The following is a 16,399-nucleotide window of genomic DNA, read 5'->3' on the forward strand; positions in this document are numbered from 1 at the left end:
GTAGTTGTAAGAATGCTTGATAGAGATCTTGTAGGTGTTTGTCTCTGTCTGAGGGGTTGGAGCAAATGCGGTTGTATCGTAGAGCTTGGGTGTAGACAATGGATCGTGTGGTGTGGTCTGGATGAAAGCTAGAGGCATGTAGATAGGAATTGTGGTCAGTAGGTTTCCGGTATAGGGTGGTGTTTATGTGACCATCGCTTATTAGCACCGTAGTGTCCAGGGTGTGGGTCTCTTGTGTGGACTGGTCCAGGCTGAGGTTGATGGTGGGATGGAAATTGTTGAAATCATGGTGGAATTCCTCAAGGACTTCTTTTCCATGTGTCCAGATGATGATGATCACCAATGTGATATGTGATATATGCCATCATGTGCCAGCAATGCCCCTCTGCCATGTACATTGGTCAAACTGGACAGTCTCTACGTAAAAGAATAAATGGACACAAATCAGACATCAAGAATTATAACATTCAAAAACCAGTCAGAGAACACGTCAATCTCTCTGGTCACTCGATTACAGACCTAAAAGTTGCAATTCTTCAACAAAAAACCTTCAAAAACAGACTCCAACAAGAGACTGCTGAACTGGAATTAATTTGCAAACTGGATACAATTAACTTAGGCTTGAATAGAGACTGGGAGTGGATAGGTCATTACACAAAGTAAAACTATTTCCCCATGTTTATTCCACCCCCCACTGTTCCTCAGACGTTCTTGTCAACTGCTGGAAATGGCCCACTTAGATTATCACTACAAAAGGTTCCCTTCCCCCCCCCCCCCCCCCCCGCTCTCCTGCTGGTAATATCTCACCTTAAGTGATCACTCTGGTTACAGTGTGTATGGTAACACCCATTGTTTCATGTTCTCTATGTATATAAATCTCCCCACTGTATTTTCCACTGAATGCATCTGATGAAGTGAGCTGTAGCTCACGAAAGCGTATGCTCAAATAAATTTGTTAGTATCTAAGGTGCCACAAGTACTCCCTCTGTTTTTGTTTCTCTTGATGTTGTTAAAATTAATTACATTGGTTACATTGTATTTTAAAGCCACTGAGTGTAATGGATATGTACAGTTAAACATATATCATTGTTAGGGCTGTCGATTAATTGCAGTTAACTCACGTGATTCACTCAAAAAAATTAATCACGATTAATCGTAGTTTTAATCACACTATTAGACAATAGAATCCCAATTGAAATTTATTAAATATTTTGGATGTTTTTCTACATTTTCAAATATATGGACTTCAATTACAGCACAGAATACAAAGTGTTCAGTGCTCACTTTATATTATTATTTTTATTACAAATATTTGCACTGTAAAAATGATAGACAAAAGAAATAGTATTTTTCAATTCATCTCATACAAATACCGTAGTGCAATCTCTTTATAATGAAAGTGTAACTTACAAATGTAGATTTTTTTCTGTTACATACCTGCACTCAAAAGCAGAACAGTGTAAAACTTTACAGCCCTAATTGTATTATTTTTATCTCTATGTACTTTAAATGTAAACATTAACTTTTCCTTCCCCAGAATCTCCTGGCAAAGATTTTGGTCCCACTCTAGGCTTAAAAAAGTCCAGCTCCCTGGAGAGCTTACAGACGGCTGTGGCTGAAGTCAGGAAGAATGAGCTTCCTTTCCACAGACCCAGGCCTCACATGGTCCGTGGTCGGGGCTGTAACGAGAGCTTCAGAGCTGCCATTGACAAATCTTATGATGGACCTGAAGATGCAGAACAGGGTATGCTGTTTCATGTACTTATTTGTGAAACTTCCACCTCTTAGTACAGACTAAGGCTCCATTAAGCAAAACATTAAAGGAGGTGCTGAAATCCAGTTGAAGGCATTAGAATTTAAGCATGTTCATAAATGTTCTGCTGAATTAGGGCCAAATTACTCTGTATGCTGTCCTAGGGCCTGAGCCAACTTCCACTGAAGTCTTGGATTGACTTCAGTGGTGGGGTGGATCACGCCTTGAATCCACAAAGTTTTGTGGAACTATTTTGTTTTCAGTTTGTTTTAAGTAGCATCGGACTTAATAACTTCTGCTGCTGTTTTGTTTGGTTTATGGCAGTGAGTCTCATCTTTTTCCTTTGCAGCTCCCTTTTCCATACTGAGACCACATCGGAACCCCCTTCCATCTAGCAGGAGCCCTGTTTAGCAATACAGGAAGGACAGAGTGGCCACAACGCCTTGACCCCGCTTGTTCATGACACCTATGGGGGTCACAATTCCCAGACAGAGAGCCCCCTGCTTTACAACATGAACTGCATCTTTACGTTCAGTTCTTGAGTTCCTAAAGTGAAACTGCACTCGCTCTCCCCTAAGCAGTCAGAGTAATTGTCTTGCTGTTCCTTTTAGAGACACCAGAAATAGCCTGAGAGCAAGGAGTGACTGCATTAGTTTTGTATAGTAGTTAGGATATGCAGGTTCTTAGAACCTCTTGTTGAAATAAGCTCTCGCTGTTTGTGTCCCAGCTTGTGGGCTTTCTTGACTTAATGGAGGTTAACAAGCCAGACTTCAAAAAGAAGAATGTTTTACTACATGTCAAGATTTTCATTCCAGAAATAATAACTAGAAAATAAGTAGCGATAATAATTCTGTGCTTAATTTACAATAGAGCCCTGCTTGAATTAACTAGATATGTTTAGTCTGCTTTTTAAATGATATGATTAAATGAACGTGCATTGTGAACTATTGCAGCACTTTATTCTACATTGATTCCATATTGCACGTTTGCATTTTCCTGATCATAAATGGCCCCTATCTCTTTTTACTGATTCTCTTTCTGTCTCTGCAGATGGTCTGTCTGATAAGAGCTCTCTCTCTGCTCAAGAAACTCAGAACTTTGAATTAGTCCCCCAAGGGAATCCTGAACTAGAAGATGTAGAAACCAAGGCAAAGAAAGACAAAAAAAATAAAGAGAAGGAGAAGAAAAAAGGAAAGAGCAAAGCTAAAGTCAAAGAGAAGAAGAGGAAGGAAGAAAATGAAGATCCAGAGAAGAAAACTAAGAAGAAGGGTTTTGGTGCCATGTTGAGGTATGGTTCTTGTGCTTAAAACATATGCGCATACGCGCATACAGACACACACACAGATTTTCCTGAAGAAGCTCATGAAAATATTCTGTGAAATCACTGATGATCTCATGAAGCAGCCAAAAATGTTTGTCAGCCAAAAATGTTTTTCAGTTAAAAAGAAAGCACGATCTATTTTTATGCCAAACCATTAGCTAAGGCAAAAGAACTTTAGCAGGCAAAAAAATTTGTGCCCCTGAAATTCATGTGCATTTGGCAGGAAAACTGTATGAGGTTTGAGGATAAAGAAAATGCAAGGGAAAATGCATTTGGGGGCAATGTTTGCTATTTCCAGGTATTACATTAAACTTTTGGAGGCTACTGGTATATTCTGGCCTGTAGGCCAACCTAGTATGGAAGAAAACCTTGGTGCAGAGTTTAAATGGAAGAAGTGTTTTGCTGTAGCCTCAGAAATTCTACTACAAAAATGCCCTACAGATCATGCTTTTCAAAATATAGAGATTTGGACATTCAAACTAGAGCTTTTGTTTCCTCTTGATGTCCTAGACACACTGCATAAGGAGTTTGTTTCTGAAGTGTTATGTGCAAGGACTTAGCTCTTTTTCTTCCCCATAATGTCAATACAAACCTACTAAATCTGTGCACACCATTTAGACATTTTCCAGGTGTTTACGGACTGCCAGGGCATGATTGTCCAAATTATACGTGCACAAGTGTATGCTTAATTTGCACATACAATTACCACAATGGTTAATGAGAACAAGATAGCTGTCCATAAATGCACAGATATACATACTATTTGTATAATTATACATGCTAAGTGTGCAATTTGCACACACATTTGTGTTCATCGAGTTTAAAGAAACCTGGCTTAAAATAATGAAGCTGTCATTATTTTTAAAATTAATTAGAATGGTGAGTTCTTCAATAGCTCTTCTCTTTGTGTATCTTTAGTCTCATATCTGCTTTTGTTAACCCTGTAGAGCTAATAAAGCTGTAAGAATGGAAATTGGATTGCACGCTAATTTGGCAAAACTGTAATTATTCTGACTCGTGCATCACCAACAGATCTATTGACTAAGATCTACATTCCAAATCTTTATTACTGGTGAAGATGTATGCTTGATTTCAGATCCAAGATCGAGTTTGTTCAGTTGGCAGTGTTATTGATTAACAAGAAACGTGGAACCACAGGACTCTAGTACTACTGATTCACTTTTTAGAGTATAACTTCACTTCAAGCAAAAGAAATACTGTTTTTCTAGAGAGAGAAAACAACATGAAATCTGCATGTTTCATATTTTGACTACATGCATATATTATTCATCTGAACTTTTCCCACAGTTAGATTGAATTTTGATAGGGAGTCTTATTTACTGATATTTTTCATTATTACTGTTATTATTATTTATCCATCAAGCACCACAAAAGGACAGGACAAAGATGGAATTCCTGCCCCAAATTGTTTACAGTCTAAATTAAGACACATGGAAAATGGAGGAGACAAGATTAGGTGGAAAAGAAGGGAAGTTTGCAGGCAAGGACAGTATAATTGTGTACTCACTTGGGAAGTTTGTAGATGCTTCTAAAGAGTAACTAAGGGTTTTCTTTTTGTTTTTCTTTTGTTTTGTGTTTTTTAAAACATGATTATAATTTATATCTGTTTTAATGTTAGGGGACTATCACTTAAAGCTTTCTTGAAGAGCGGATTTTGAGAAGGTAATTGGAGGAGGAGCAGGTAGATGCATGATGGGTGGGGTCAGAAAGGGCGTCCCAGCCATAGAGGGGAGCATGAAACAAGGAATGGAGATGAACAATTTGGACTGAGCAAAGAGGGCATTTGAGGAAATAAGAGTAGGACTTAGCAAAGAACCTAAGTGACTCAGAACACGTCTTACTGACTCTCAAATCAAACCTAAATGGGGGAGGCCAAATGCAGACTAGTATCGGGGGGGACGGTAGCCAATTTGGATGGCCTTAGAAGCATGAACAAGGAGCTTTGCGGCACAAGTGAAGGAATTTTAGAAAGAGATTGAGTATTGTGATCGCATTAGGTATCAGAGGTGATATTCACAGCAAAGTTTTGGATTGATTAGAGTGAGGAGAGTATCAGGAGGGTCAGAAGAAGGGGATTGAAGTAATAAAGGTACAAGATCAAGGATTTTAGCAGCAGGAGTGTAAAGAAAGAGGCAGATTTTTAAGACGTTACAGAGGTGAAACTGGCATGATTTAGTGGTAAAATATTGTGGGGGAGAGAGAGAAGCTGAAGATGACACAAAGGTTGTGAGTCTCTGCTACATGGAGGATGGCTAATAATAGTTAATATTTATAGCGAAAGAAGTGGTGGGAAGTTTGTTTGTTTTTTATAAAGAAAGTTGAAGTCAGTTTTTGACATGTTGAATTCCAGCTGGCAGCAGGACATGTCATAGGAGCTATCGGAAATATGAATGCAAACAAGAAAGAGAGAAAGTTTGGATGGAGAAGGAAACCTGAGAATCTGTTCTAGTTCTAGTTACAAGGTTGCCCAGAAAAAATGTAGAGTGAGAGGAGGGTGAGGGCAAAGGACATAACCCTGTGGTAGACTGACAGAGGAAGGGAGGAAGCGCCAACAGAGGAGACACTGAAGGAGCAACTGGAAGAGGTAATAAGAGAACTGGCAAAGCAGAGTTGTTGAAACCAAGGAAGGAATAGGCTTTAAGAAGGAAGGTTCTGCCATATTGAAGGTCCCAGATCTAGGAAAATAACAATGGAGAAGCAGCCTTGAGATTTGGTCAGGAAGAGATCATTGTTAACCACAACACAGGTAGTTTCAGTGGAATGGGAGGAAGCTAGACTGTAAAGAGAGAGTTAATGAAGAGTTGTTCAAAGCGCAAATTAATCCACTACCTACTAGGAAAGTTACACTAGACTGTGGAGGATATTTGTATGCACTACAGGTATACTTACTATGCTGTATATAGCGATTGCATATTTTTCATATCTGTAATTTGTCCATGTGAGCTTGCTTGTTTCTCTTGTCACCAGCAATGCAGTTTAATGTATTAAAACCACCCCTAACCTTTGTCTTTAGTACGAAAAAAGTAACTGCTGCTATAGCCTTTCTCAGCTGAGATTTCTGAACATACTGAAATCGCTGCTGAACACTCCCTCCCCCCCCCCTTTAACAACAGAAAATATCAAAGCTGTTACCAGTTGCTAACAGATTTAATTTGGTTCCTCATCTGTTGCTCAGCTGCTATTTACTTGTGGATTGTGAGAGTTTTTTTTAATTAAAAAAAAATTGCTTTCCTGTTAAATTTCTCATGGATTGAAGTTTTATTTAGGTGGATATGATTCAGGGAGACCATCAAGCAAGCATGTTTTTATTGTTCTAATCACTGTTTAAAAATTCAGTGTTGTTTTACACAGTTAAACAAGAATTGTCAGCTTCCACGTTTTCTGTGATTACCCCTTTTGGCCAGGTGTGAGATTTTTAAACATAGGTGAAGCGGGTTGTCAGTTTATCTGTTTTTTAAAATCCGTAATAGCGTTTGACAGTGTTTAGTTGCAGGACACTTTATTGTACGATGTTTGGTGTTCTACCTCTTGGTAGTAAGGGCTAGGTATTGTGGGTAGTGATGTATTTATGACCTCCCTCGGTATTAGCCCATATATGCACTATCCAAAGAACAACAGAAATCTATTTGAGTACAATGTTTGCATTTAGCATTAGCTCACATAGCATCATTTTGTATTTTACCATACTCTGTTACATTGCCTCATAATGACTTATAAAGTAACCCAACATAGGACAACGTAATGAAAGTCATTCGATGTTATATATCAGGTAATAATTACTGTATATTAAATATTGTCATTAATGGAGCTGTGATTGAATTTATGCCATAACATCAGGAAAAGCCAATGTCTAGCACTAAGCAGTTACTCTTTTTGACTATACCAAAATATTCTCGTTCGGTTACACTCTAAACTTTTATATATTCCATAGAGACCCGTAACAGCAGCGAGACTAGACAGTATCCCATTAAGTGCTCAGTTCAGCCCTTTCTTCCTGCACTAATCATTGTTTCAGGCCAAGGCAAGGTTTGGGAGGCGTGCTCTTCCTCAAGTCAACTCTCTTCATCTTGAAGGATTCTTCATTTGCATGAGAAACTGTGTGCTGTAATGACATACTTTATGCTTTAAATAAGGCCATTGTGTCATTCATTGTTTCAGAATTGCATCCGAGCCCTTTCTAAATTACTCTTTTGGCTATTTTGAAGGGTTAATTAACCCCTTGGTGCAGGGCATTGGAATTTCCTGATGTTGAACATTAATGTAAAATGCATTAACACTTAGCATTGGGAGCTCTGGACAGATCTAACCGAGAAGTTAATCTGAGGAAAATATCTTTTTCCAGAGTTTGCTAGGTGATGGACTCTAGATTCTTAGTTTTTGGTCTATAGTTATTTAATTGTCCTGCCTGTCATTATATACTTTCCCCACAAAGCTGGGCTTTAACTCATTTTTTAAATTAAGTTAAAGACTGAACCTTTAAATCACCAAGAGAATGTGACATCTGTCCTACTCTGACCTGATCCCACCTCAGCTGCTACGGGCCTAGTATATAATAAATGTAACATGTCTATGGCCCTGTTATTACCTTTTCCACATAGTGGTTGTAAAATTTCTGGGTAGCCATTCAGCTTTATGTGTAAGAAGGTAAGTTAGCTAATGGACTGCAGCCGTGCCAGTGAAATTTTAATAGCTAGTGCCTTATAGGCAGAGGCCAACAGGCTGCAGTCATGATGTTTTGCTGTAGTACCAGACCAACTATGTACTTGTTGATGATTCAGAAGCAAAAAGACAGCCAAACTGGCACGCACGGGGAAGAAGCTTCTCATTCTCTTTTCAGTCTGGGTTCAGAAGCCCACTGAAAAGAAGAACTCTTGTCTTAATGTAACATAGCTCCATTTGTACGATTAGCTTTACTGGATTGGTATCAGTAAAAAACACTAGATTTGCATGTCAGCGGCCACTGCCGTTCACATAAGTGGTTCTGTGTGCATGCCCATCTCTGAGTGCTGAGAACAAGAAATAGAAAAGAGAATATTAGTTACAGTCACTTTTTTCCTCTTTGGAAATGCTACTTTTCCTCACACAACAATTCATCTTAAATTATTTACTTTCCTTTTCACAATATGAGCCATGAATATTTTATTTTTTGTACTCTTAATTTGCCAGTTTTCCTTTGAGCTAAGTGCCCTGGTGATTTTAAATTTTCATTTTAGTTGGAAGAGAGAAATGACCCTCCTTCCCTCTATTCCCTCCCCCCGTTATTACCATTAAAAGGCCTTGTGCTCAGAATGATACTTTTTATGACCAGTGGTGTTGATCCTGTAATGGTATTGCAGAGTAGATAACATAATATTCAGATATGGACTTTCATTAAGTGTAGTGGTGTGATATCTTATATTATAATTTTTTTCTAGCCTGTGTTGCTCTGCAAAGTTAAGCATTTGTGAGAAAAGTTAGCAATATAATGTAGACAGATAGGGCAAATAATAGCTATATGCTGCATAGAGAGAGATTTAATATGTATGGAGACAGTGATGGAAATAAATAAGTAGACATGGGTAAACAAAAAAGAGACAACTAGATTAAATTACAATCAGATTAATTTAAGGTGATTTTAGAGTCATTTGTATCTCAACTAACAGAGAAATCGGAGACAGATTGTGTCCTTTTGCATTAGGTGGAGAGGACCAGCTGAGGTGGCCAGTGTTCTGGGAAGCTGTTAAGCTATTCTGAGACCTTAATTTCCTTTCGTCTGTTAAGCACATCTACTGTACAAATATGTCAGTAAAATAAAACTGTTTGTTTTAGTGTGTATAGAAGGAGGAGGGGGTGGCTATAGCTAATGAATTTAAAAATGTATTTGTGGTTTGTCAAATCATTTTTTAAAAAAAACTTGAATGATGTATGACATGTACTTCCTCCTCCTCCATATTATTGATGACTACTTAGTTATGTTTATAGTTTGTCCAAAGCAGAGACAAGTGGATTTTTCTGTACTAAAAATGATCATGCAGACTGCCTACTAAAGACTTATTTGTTTAATTAGGGGTCTGTTCTCCTCTTAATATGCATGCATAAATCTCATTAATGTTAATGAGACTTATACAAGTGCACTGAAGAAGAATAGACCCCTTATTCTCATTACTTCACTTGGATAATGAGATATTTGCTTAACAGATCAGAGCACAAAGTCCGGCTTGATTACTTTTAAAGACTAGAAATCATAAACTTATATTTTGAGAAGCAAAGTATACTTCTATATAATAGCTGCATCTCTACTTCAAGTTAAAATACCATTATGTAAGCTGTAATTAAATGAATACAATTGAGAGCTGTATCTTTAAAGGTCAATTTGCATGCTCATTTCCATGAGATATCTACTTAAATATACACACACACACGCTTAATTTTCATGTCTGTGTATGTAGTGTTTGTTAAAACAAATGGAAACACCAGTGCTGCTTAAAATATGTGCTCTAATTTAACAAGCAAGACTTTCCTGGGGATGATAAGCTTCTCACAGGCTTCTCTGGGCTTGTATGTTCGAGTTAGTGCATGACTGAGTCTACAGGGCACTAGCTTGCTGTGCACTAACTCGCCGTGTTGCTCCTGCTGCTGCATTCGTTATGGAACGAGTGTGCAGTAGCAAGGTCCACACAATGTGTTAATGCAGTGGTGCCCAAACCTTCCTGTCAAGCCCATCCCCTTCACAGTAATGCATCTGTCTGCGTTCCCCCTCCATTACTGCACAGTTGGCTCAGCAGAGAAGCTTGGGCTGAACTGGTGATGGGAGGAGCTGAGGCTAGAGACGGAGCTGGCCTGTGGGTGAAGAGGGAATGAGGGCAGAGCTAGGCTGGGGGCGGAGCAGGGGGCAGAGTGGAGCTGGGGCTAGGGCTGGAGCTGGACGGGTGGTGGAGCAGGGTGCGTAGTGGAGTTGCGGCTGAGGACAGAGCCGGGCTGGGTGGCACTCCCTCCCCACTCCCCGTGGGGGCTAGGCCAGGTGCCACCACATTCCCCCCCATCCTCCACGCTTCCCTTGTTGGGCATGCCCTACAGTTTGGGGACCACTGTGTTAATGCATGGCAGGCTAGTATGCTGCACATTACACCCTGGTTTGAAGCGTATAAACCCACCATATAGACCAGACCTCAGGTTCCAATCTCTTTGTTTCCCAGAGTACTCCTCTGCGGAAGTGGCCTAATACAAACTGCAAGATGAGTCCTTGAAAGTGTTTCCTCATTGGGTACACTTTAGTGTTGTATTTATTCTTCATTCAATATACTTTTCCATTACTCATTTTAACAACCTTTATCAACAAGAAATAAATACGGTACAAGTACCAGACATTAATTCTACTTTTAAAGAACAAATTCAAGTATTTTTTCTTTGGCTCATGTACTTCAATCATTCTTGCTACATAAATAAAGAAAAAATGCTTAACAGCAAATTTATAGAAATAAGGACATATAATGAGAATGCTATGAGACTCCTTAAATACAAAGTTCTGGCAGGTGCCAGTTTAACAGGTATTGCCATTAACAGCCATCTGTACAGAAAGTGAAATGTACTTATCTCATGGAATTATGATTTATGCCAGACAAAGCAGTCAAACTAAATTAATATTTATTTTATAATACAGAGACCTTGATTAAATGCACATGGCATCTCAAATTCAATTGACATTTTAAGTCGCAATGATTACAGACATGCAGCCATTTATTTAACTATTGCTTTAAAAGATATGTCTCACTGTTAATAGAAGAAAGTCAGGCCTTGCCAGTATTTTAGTAGGCTGACCTTATGTTTTGCTGACATGTAAAAGGGAGCAAAGCTGACTTTTGGGTAATCATAATTTTAGAGCATGTGGAGTTACAGTGGCTTAAGAATACCAGACCACTTTGAGCCACTCTTCCCCACACTCCTGCTCCTTTTTCTCAGTGCAGGATTTTAGAACAGGATAGTCCAGAGAGGAAGAATAATCCAGTGGATACAATATTAGCATGGGACTTGAGAACCCTAGATTCAGTTCCCTGACTATCTGTGGCACCTTGGGAAAGTCACGTAGGACCAGTTTTTTAAAGGTATTTAGACACCTAACTTCCATTGATTTTGATGCCTCAGTTCTCCACTTGTACAGTGGGGATAATATCACTTCCCTACCTCACAAGATAGCTGTGAGGATAAATACATTAAAGATTGTGAGGTGCTCAGATATATGCAGTTGTGTAGGAACTTTAAGTCATATAAGTACTTAAGATCGTTTTCTTTCTTAAAAATATAAAATGATCTGGCATGACTGCTCCCAGCCCTTTTTCCTTTAGCTCCCTAGTATACTCTCCTCCTCTTTTCCTGTCACTGAGACTTTCTGCCTGCTTTCTTCCAGACTTTCATCTCTTTACCTCCATCGTCTCTACTCTCACCTCCCCTCTCAATTCTCTCCTCAACTTCTCATTCTCAGTAGGTTCTTTTCTCTCCAGGTATTAGCATGCTTTCAACTCCCCTATTTTAAAAAATGACCCACCCTCAAGCCATTACCCTATCTTTCTCCTCCTCTTTGTCTCCACCTCCTTGAACATACTGTCTACAACCATCGTCTGAATCTTCTTTCTTGCAGTTTCTTGACCCTACCTAATCTGGCTTCAACCCTCTACGGTCCACTGAAAATGTTCTTGCCAGAGTCTCTAATGACTTCTTCTTAGCCAGTCTCTGGGCCTGTGTTCTTTTATCCTCCTTGACATGACAGAAGCTTTTGGCACTGTTAAGTTCTGTCCTTCATTAGCTTCTACTCTCTCTTCCCTCAGGTTTTCCTATTGCTCTGATTGCTCCAGCAGAGTCTTGTTTCTTAATTGTCCTCTTCACTTTTTCCCCTTTCTCTGGGTATCTAGCAAGGCTCCATTTGTGGTCCCTTCCTCTCCCTCTACACCCTATCTGTACATGCTCTGATCTGCAAAAGCATGTATTTGATTACTGTTATGCCAGTGGTACCCACAAGTCTCTCTCTCTGCTGATGAGTGCTCCCTCTATACCAATCCAACATTGCAGCCTGGCTTTCTGACTTCTTTTCATGGACATTCAATTGTCATCTAGAACTCAACATGGCCAAAATTTAGCTGTTCATCTGCCCCAACAACAAGCCTTCCCAGCTCCCTCTCTCTTTGTTTGTCATTGTGAACAGCAGCACCATCCTCTCACTCACTCAGGCCCATAACCTGAGCATCATCTTTGACTCAGCCCTTCTTATAGACAGACACATTCAGGTAGTGGCTTAAATCTTGCCAATTCTTCCTACACAACATCTCTAAGACCTGGCCTTTCCTCTCTGACCACACTGCTAAAACTCTTGTCCAAGATCTTATCATTTCACATATTGACTATTGCAACCTTTTCCTTTCTGGCCTTGACTTCTGCAGCCTAGCACCCCTCAAGACCATTTGAATATCTGTTGTTAAAATCATTGTCTTGGCTCATCATTCTGACTACAAAGAATCCCTCTGCTGCCCCTTTCCCCTCATAAATTTCCTCCACCTCAAACACAAGTTTCTTGCATTTACCTTTTAAGGCCCTTCTCCATTTAGCCCTACCCCACCATTCTAATCTACTAACTTTCTTCTCCACCAGCATTCCCAGTCTTTACCACCCAACAATCGTCTTGTCTGTTAAACAGCTTTGCACTTTCTAACCCAGCATGCATGGGGAAAACAGCTTGATACCACATTATTACCTTTATCCTCAGTCTCACCTTTTCTTCAGCTTCACCTCTGCTGTTGTTCTTCCAAAGCCCTTATGCCTGCTGATCATAGCTAGGCAGATTGCGAGCTGTTATTCCTTCACTCCCAACTTCCCCATTCCTTCTTCCTGTCTCTACTCCTCATTAATAACAACATGTTTAATTGGCATATGTAACTAACAAAGCTGTGCAGTTCATCACCGTGTTCATTTGTTATATCCCCACCCTCTCCTGTTCATCTCTTTCGTATCTTTTTAGATTGCAAACTGGGAAGGGATTGTCTCTATGTATGATTGTAGAGCACCTACCACGATGGGAGTGCAATATTGATTGCAATACTGGGCGCTCTCCGAATATAAACATTTACTAATCTGCTACAACATACAAGTAATAGGAATGCCCTCCACTTTGGTAGCACATTCAATCTCATCACTCCAAAGCACTTTACAAATGTTCATTTAGCCATGATAATGTAAGGAAGGTAAGTAGGCATTTATAATGAGGAAACTGAGGCACAGAGAAATTAAGGCGAGGTCACATAAGACATCTGGCAGCCATCGCTATGTGGAACTCTAGGTAAATGATGAGTTTGCTGTATAATTTGTGGTGAGATATATATTGCTGCCTACTGGCAGTTGTGTAGGAACTTTAAAAAATGTGTTTTGAGTCTTGAAAGTTGACTCACAAGTTGAATAGTAGCCTGTCTATCTACAGTATCTGCTATACAAAGTTCTGAGGCTGTACTCTAGCTCTTCACTGTTTAACTTCAGTGTTAGGTTTGAGTAATATACTGTAGTTTTGTGCCCTTTATTGTTCTGTATTTGAAGGTAGTGGACACCTGGCCTTGCACTAACCCCGGATTACCAGATTTATAGGTAATAAATTGAAAATAGAGTTGTAAAAATTATTTTCCAGTGACAGGTGGATGGTAGAGTTGTATAGAGATGTATTTTTTCTGGTAAGAAAATAACAAGGTAAAAGGCAAGCTGTACTTTGTGTTCTTTCATCTCCACAACCACGTTTTGTTGTTTTTTTTGTTTTGTTTTTCCTTGTCTCGAAACCTGGATGCTTTTGCTGTTTGACTTGTTTAATATAACTGACATACTAATGTTCTGCATTGAATTAAATACTAGGTTGATGAAGTAAACTATTCAAAGAAATCCACTTTCCTTTAGTCTCCTGTTGTGGAGGGGTGTGTCCCTTAAAGTGCCGCTCAGCCTCCCAGACAACCAACAAAAGGTGACTGTGAGAGTTCACTGTGTTAAAATGTATTTAGTCTTGTTAGTGATACATGTTAACACTACTCATTTTTTTAATGTGATGACACTATAAAATAACCATCCAAATGTGAGCGCTTTGTGACAAAAGGTGGAGATTTTGCAGTACAGTACTTCCCATTGCATTTCTGTAAAGCAATAATTCATGCTCCATAAAAGGAGATCATTTTTACTAGAACCAGGAAATGTGATATTTCCTTGAGGCGGGAAGTAACCTGCTTGACCTAAATTACTCTAAAATAAATTAGTAATTATTTCTTTCCCGTAAAAAGTTAAGAGCAAGAGATTAATTCACTAGCCTTTCTCCCCTGGACACAATTTTTCTGAGTGTCTACCTGTTTAGTCTTTTCCTGCTTCCTAGTGGATATTTGTCTCTTCATAAAGCCACCCTTCACCTGGAACACTTGAGGCTTCTTAAGAAAGGGTTGGGACGGAAATGGTTTGAAAAGTTACAAGAGAAATTTTCAAGCATGGTACTCTGTGTCTGTTTATAGCCACTAGTGTTAACCACTTTCATCTTGTATAGTAAATATTGGCTGAATTCATTTAAAATCCTTCAAACCATAGATGAAATTGTATCTGTGGCATCCTTAATATGAACACCTGTGGTGTTTTGTGAAATCTCCCCATTACGAATATTGTAATGCTTGCAGACTGGTTCTGTGTGAAACTGCCTAATTTGTTGATTTGCATGTGACCTATGTTGTACCCAGTGACTGGTGAAAACTGATTTGGCATGCCGCTTCTTAATTCTGAATGGATAACTGGCTTTAGTCCCTGCTAAAGTCCCATACTTCAGTGTTCTAGAAGGACCTTTCTGGATTTTTGGCAGGGAGAGAGAGGAAGCTGTGCTATGATGTAATTTGTGATCTATCATCCCAGCTAGATGTGCATAACATTTAGACAGTCTGAAATACACTAAAAATATTCCAATGGATCTGTGTGTGTGTGTGTGTGTGTTTGTATAATCCTTAACATTTATTTTAGTTGAAATACTGGCTTCCTCTTACCTTGTGAAAGTACTCAAACTGGAGGGAATAGGTTTTAATCTTCTCTGGGTTTAGCGCAGAGTTAAAAAAAAATTGTAAGTGGATGATCTGTCATAGTGAAAAAATCACTACAGACTAGGGCCTACTGTGGAAAATTTATGTCATACCATAAACTGCTGTCCACACACTTGCTCCATTTTCAGTTGGGTACACAGACAAGTTAATCTTTCACTGGAGGAAGATTTTTTTTTTAAACTACCAAAAGTAAAAAATAAAATCTCAGTGGGGTGAGGTTTGGATAGTTAAATAGTTCAGGACTTACCTCTGCAGTTTATTAACTTACAGATATCTCAGGCCAACACTGAGCAAAGGAATATGCAATAAATACAACTGTACTATCAATACATTATCTTTTTTTGTCTAGATTTTTATTAAAACACTGTACATACACACATAGTAAAAGCTAAAATTGGAGCATTTAGCCACCTCTTCTGAGATGTGCGTAAGTATATAATGTATAATTTATAGTGAAGGTCCATAACATTGTTTTAAATTCCTAGCTATATTCACACAGAGACCTTGTGGATCAATATGAGTCACCTGAAATGTCATTAATTTAGTTTTCAGAAGAACACTACACATCTTTTTCTGAAAAATTAGGTATTATTATTCTGTCTCTTAACTCTTATATAATGCTTTGCATCAATTGATCTCAAAATGCCTAACAACCATTCATATGTCTATTCTCACCATACCCTTGTGAGAAAGGGAAATGTTATCTCCATTTTACAGATATGTAACTGAGGCACAGAGAAGCTAAGTGACTTACCCAAGATCCCACACAAAGTCTTTGGAAGAGCAGGGAATTGAACCAGGATCTCCCAAGTCCTAGGTAGTGCCCTAACTATCAGCCGTCCTTCATATCAGCATTTGTTAGCAAGTATAGCACATTTGAGTTGTGGGATGTCAGTATTTTTTGTGGGTTTTTTTGGTGTGGGAAGAATGCCTATCACAGAGAGAGAAAATTAAGGAATAAAGAAACCAAGAATAATCTTGTGGAGAAGACTCATTGTGAAGTGTTTCATTGGTCTGCCCACAGGAATTGATGGACCCAAATCTTGTAAGACATCTCTAAGGGAAGACGCTGTATGGCTAGCGGATCTTTGTATTAGTGGCCTTGGGGGATATTGTAGCTGTTATTACAGTGATTCTTAATTGTCCTTCTCAGATATTTATTTATTGTAAATTGTCATCTCATCAGTCACCTTGGTGACTGCACGACCTGTCAGAATTTATTAGGAAGAGATTAGA

General features: G+C 38.9%; 1 protein-coding gene across 3 annotated transcripts in view; it reads left to right on the forward strand.

Annotated features, from left to right (window-relative positions):
* Positions 1-16,399, forward strand: part of PARD3B (par-3 family cell polarity regulator beta) — a 608,177-nt gene that overhangs the window by 422,597 nt on the left and 169,181 nt on the right. For all 3 annotated transcript variants that reach the window (XM_048869082.2, XM_048869081.2, XM_048869083.2), the window contains 2 exons: positions 1,538-1,744; positions 2,804-3,041. In XM_048869082.2, the coding sequence (XP_048725039.1) occupies positions 1,538-1,744; positions 2,804-3,041 (445 nt within the window). The remainder of the gene's footprint in view (positions 1-1,537; positions 1,745-2,803; positions 3,042-16,399) is intronic.

The sequence above is a fragment of the Caretta caretta genome, chromosome 11 (assembly GCF_965140235.1).
Source record: "Caretta caretta isolate rCarCar2 chromosome 11, rCarCar1.hap1, whole genome shotgun sequence".
NCBI classification, from domain to species: domain Eukaryota; kingdom Metazoa; phylum Chordata; order Testudines; family Cheloniidae; genus Caretta; species Caretta caretta.